At 43.7% G+C, this 2,650-nt stretch overlaps 1 protein-coding gene across 1 annotated transcript; it reads right to left on the bottom strand.

Annotated features, from left to right (window-relative positions):
* Positions 1-285: 285 nt before the first annotated feature.
* Positions 286-1,626, bottom strand: LOC105920616 (olfactory receptor 146-like). Its single transcript, XM_012856229.3, has 2 exons — positions 1,603-1,626; positions 286-1,491 (listed from the first exon to the last, which is right to left on the bottom strand). Exon 2 carries the CDS (start codon positions 1,485-1,487, stop codon positions 546-548), a length of 942 nt encoding a protein of 313 aa, XP_012711683.2. The 5' UTR covers positions 1,488-1,491; positions 1,603-1,626; the 3' UTR covers positions 286-545.
* Positions 1,627-2,650: the final 1,024 nt, after the last annotated feature.

Genomic DNA, 2,650 nt, shown 5'->3' on the forward strand with positions numbered 1-2,650 from the left:
TGAAATCTGTCCAATTCACAAAAAACTGAACAAACAAAAATTATATAATAACGATCTTAGCCAACAGATCCTGCCTCAAATATAAACTGAATAATGATTCGAGGATTCATGGCATTGTCTGGCAGCCCTGCTCCAAGGCAGCTGGGAATTTTCTTTGTATTCCTGAGATGTAAAACTAGCAAACAATGTGGAGACCAGAAAATGAGAAATATTGAAGCAAAGAAGTGAGTTATGAAATAAATTACCCTCATTAAGTTTCTGCCTAAAAATCAGCTTCCTTTTTTCTTGGTTTTTAAACGATTAACAAACAGGAACTTTATTCTAAGTCACATTTTCAACAATGTTTTCCATGTTTACTGAACAAAATGATTCATATTTAGAACTAATACATCACCTGAAATTATTATTCTTAAAGGCTTAAACATTTCTATCTATAAATAAGAATGACAACAGAAGATTATTGTGTTCCAGAACCCCCAAAATAAGGAGAATCTAAGGTTAGAGGAGTGAATGTTTGAAAGCAGAGAGGAAAGCTGTGTCCATCATTATGATGACAGAACCTTTCTGGACCAGAACAACTTTGACAGGAACCTTCTGATCTCGTTTGACTGGACTCCGTATATGATGGGGTTCAGGCTGCCGGGCACGATGTGAAACAGAATGGCAACCAGCTTCCTGTAGTCGATGAACTGAGGGAAGCGATGCAGAACGATGTGAAACTTCCCACAAACAAACATGATCATGTAGACAAAGAGGTGGGTGCTGCAGGTCTTCAGGGCTTTGCTGTTCAGAGACTTGTTCCTGCTGCTCAGACACACCAGGGTGATCCTGCTGTAGGTGAGGACGATGCTGAGGACGGACGATGTGAGCAGAACCACGGTGAAGGTCAGGCCGTAGATGTTATTGATGACCACGCTCTCACAGGACAGCTTGAACAGTGAGGCGTTGTCACAGTACGGGTTAGAGATCAGAGTCCTGCATCGGTTCAGCCTTACGGTCAGACCCAGCAGAATCCCGACCAGAACAAAGGCCACCCCCCAGGCAGAGACGGTCAGCTTCAGCACCATTCTGTTGCTCATTATTGCAGAGTAACGCAGAGGATTACAGATGGCCACGTATCGGTCAAAGGCCATGATCATGAGCACCGTGTGGGACGTGGTGCCGAACAGATGAGAAGTAAAAGCCTGAGCCACGCAGTCATAGTAACTGATGAGACGCTCAGAGGGAGGCAGCAAGATGTCCGACATCAGACGAGGCACCATGTACGAGTTACCAAGAATATCATTAATGGGCAGGTTACAGAACAGCAGGTACATGGGCTGATGGAGGCTATTATCAGCGATGATCAGGACTATAATGCCTACATTGGATATCATGATGAACAGGTAGATGAAAAGGAAGAAGAAAAAGAGAGGATACATTGAAGCTGGAGTGACATTAATACCTTCCATCTGCAGCATGAAGCTGTTGAAGGTGAAATTTTCCATCAGTCTGAAACAAAAGCATCAGATTAACAGATCCTCACTGACACAAAGATGTCTGAAATAAATCAAAGAAAATCTCAAAAAGTCTTTGCAACATTTCACAGCTGGTTAATGTTACCTGAGCTTTCTGGGTTCTTCTGGGTTTACTTTGTGGTGACAGACCTCCACCTCTCCAGCTTTATGAAGGCGTCATCCATCAGAGAGTTAGCAGCAACTTTATGGTCATGGCAACAGGCCACACAGGAAGGTTGCATCATTGCTCAACTTTAGTCATTTCATGGTAAACCGGTACAACGATTCATGAATGCAATGTGTGAAATGTGTGTTTTAATCATTCTGTGATCTTTATTGATCATATTGGTTCAGATTGTTAATCACTATTAGCTGGAGAGAAGGAATTTACCAGTTAACTGTTTTAACAGTTTTTTATATTTGTAAAATGAAATCATCCAACACAATCTGGAGCGCTGGCTTCACTTTTTAGAGATAATTTTGTCATTTCTGGCCGTTCTGGTTGAAAAGAGTTTCACAGTCTTTGGACTTTGAGGCTCAGCTCTGGGTTCTGGTTCTTCAAAGCTTACTTGTCCCGTTTTATAGCTTCTCAGAGACCAGATCCCCCTCAGCTGCATTCCATCAGGTAACAGGACTCACCTGGTTCAGACGCCATGCCCAGAGAGCGTGGGGGGGGGGGATGTGGAGCTTTGTGGCTTTATCCTGCAGCAGAAAAGTTCTAATAATCTGTGAACATTTGACTAGCAGCTGCTCAGACTGTCCTGTCCTCTTGGAGTCTGCAGACGGTGTCATGAAGGGGGGTTTGACCCTGGTACAAAGAAAGGGCAGAACAGTCTGTGGATCTGCACCTGCTGGTGGATCAGACCCAGCGGTGGGGGGGGGGGCTCCTGGACAGACCTGCTAAACCCAAATACCCAGCTCCATTCAATAGATTAGACTACTGTTGAAAAGTTCATTTGTTTCTGTAACACGTCGCCCAGTAAAACTTGTTATATAGATTTATTCAACACAGTCTGATGTTCCCATGCTTTTATTCTGTTAATGAGGATGTTCTGCTGACAGCTGAAGGAACCATGGACGTTCTGCTTGTGAGACAACGCCTCCTCCACTGCTAGCCATGGCTCAGTTCTCCAGGCTGCAGAAAAGAAGGTTCT

Source organism: Fundulus heteroclitus, chromosome 11 (genome assembly GCF_011125445.2).
Source record: "Fundulus heteroclitus isolate FHET01 chromosome 11, MU-UCD_Fhet_4.1, whole genome shotgun sequence".
Taxonomy (NCBI): domain Eukaryota; kingdom Metazoa; phylum Chordata; class Actinopteri; order Cyprinodontiformes; family Fundulidae; genus Fundulus; species Fundulus heteroclitus.

What these genes read in the sequence shown, in the direction of transcription:
- LOC105920616 (XM_012856229.3), bottom strand. Translation starts at nt 1,487, where the DNA reads ATGGAAAATTTCACCTTCAACAGCTTCATGCTGCAGATGGAAGGTATT.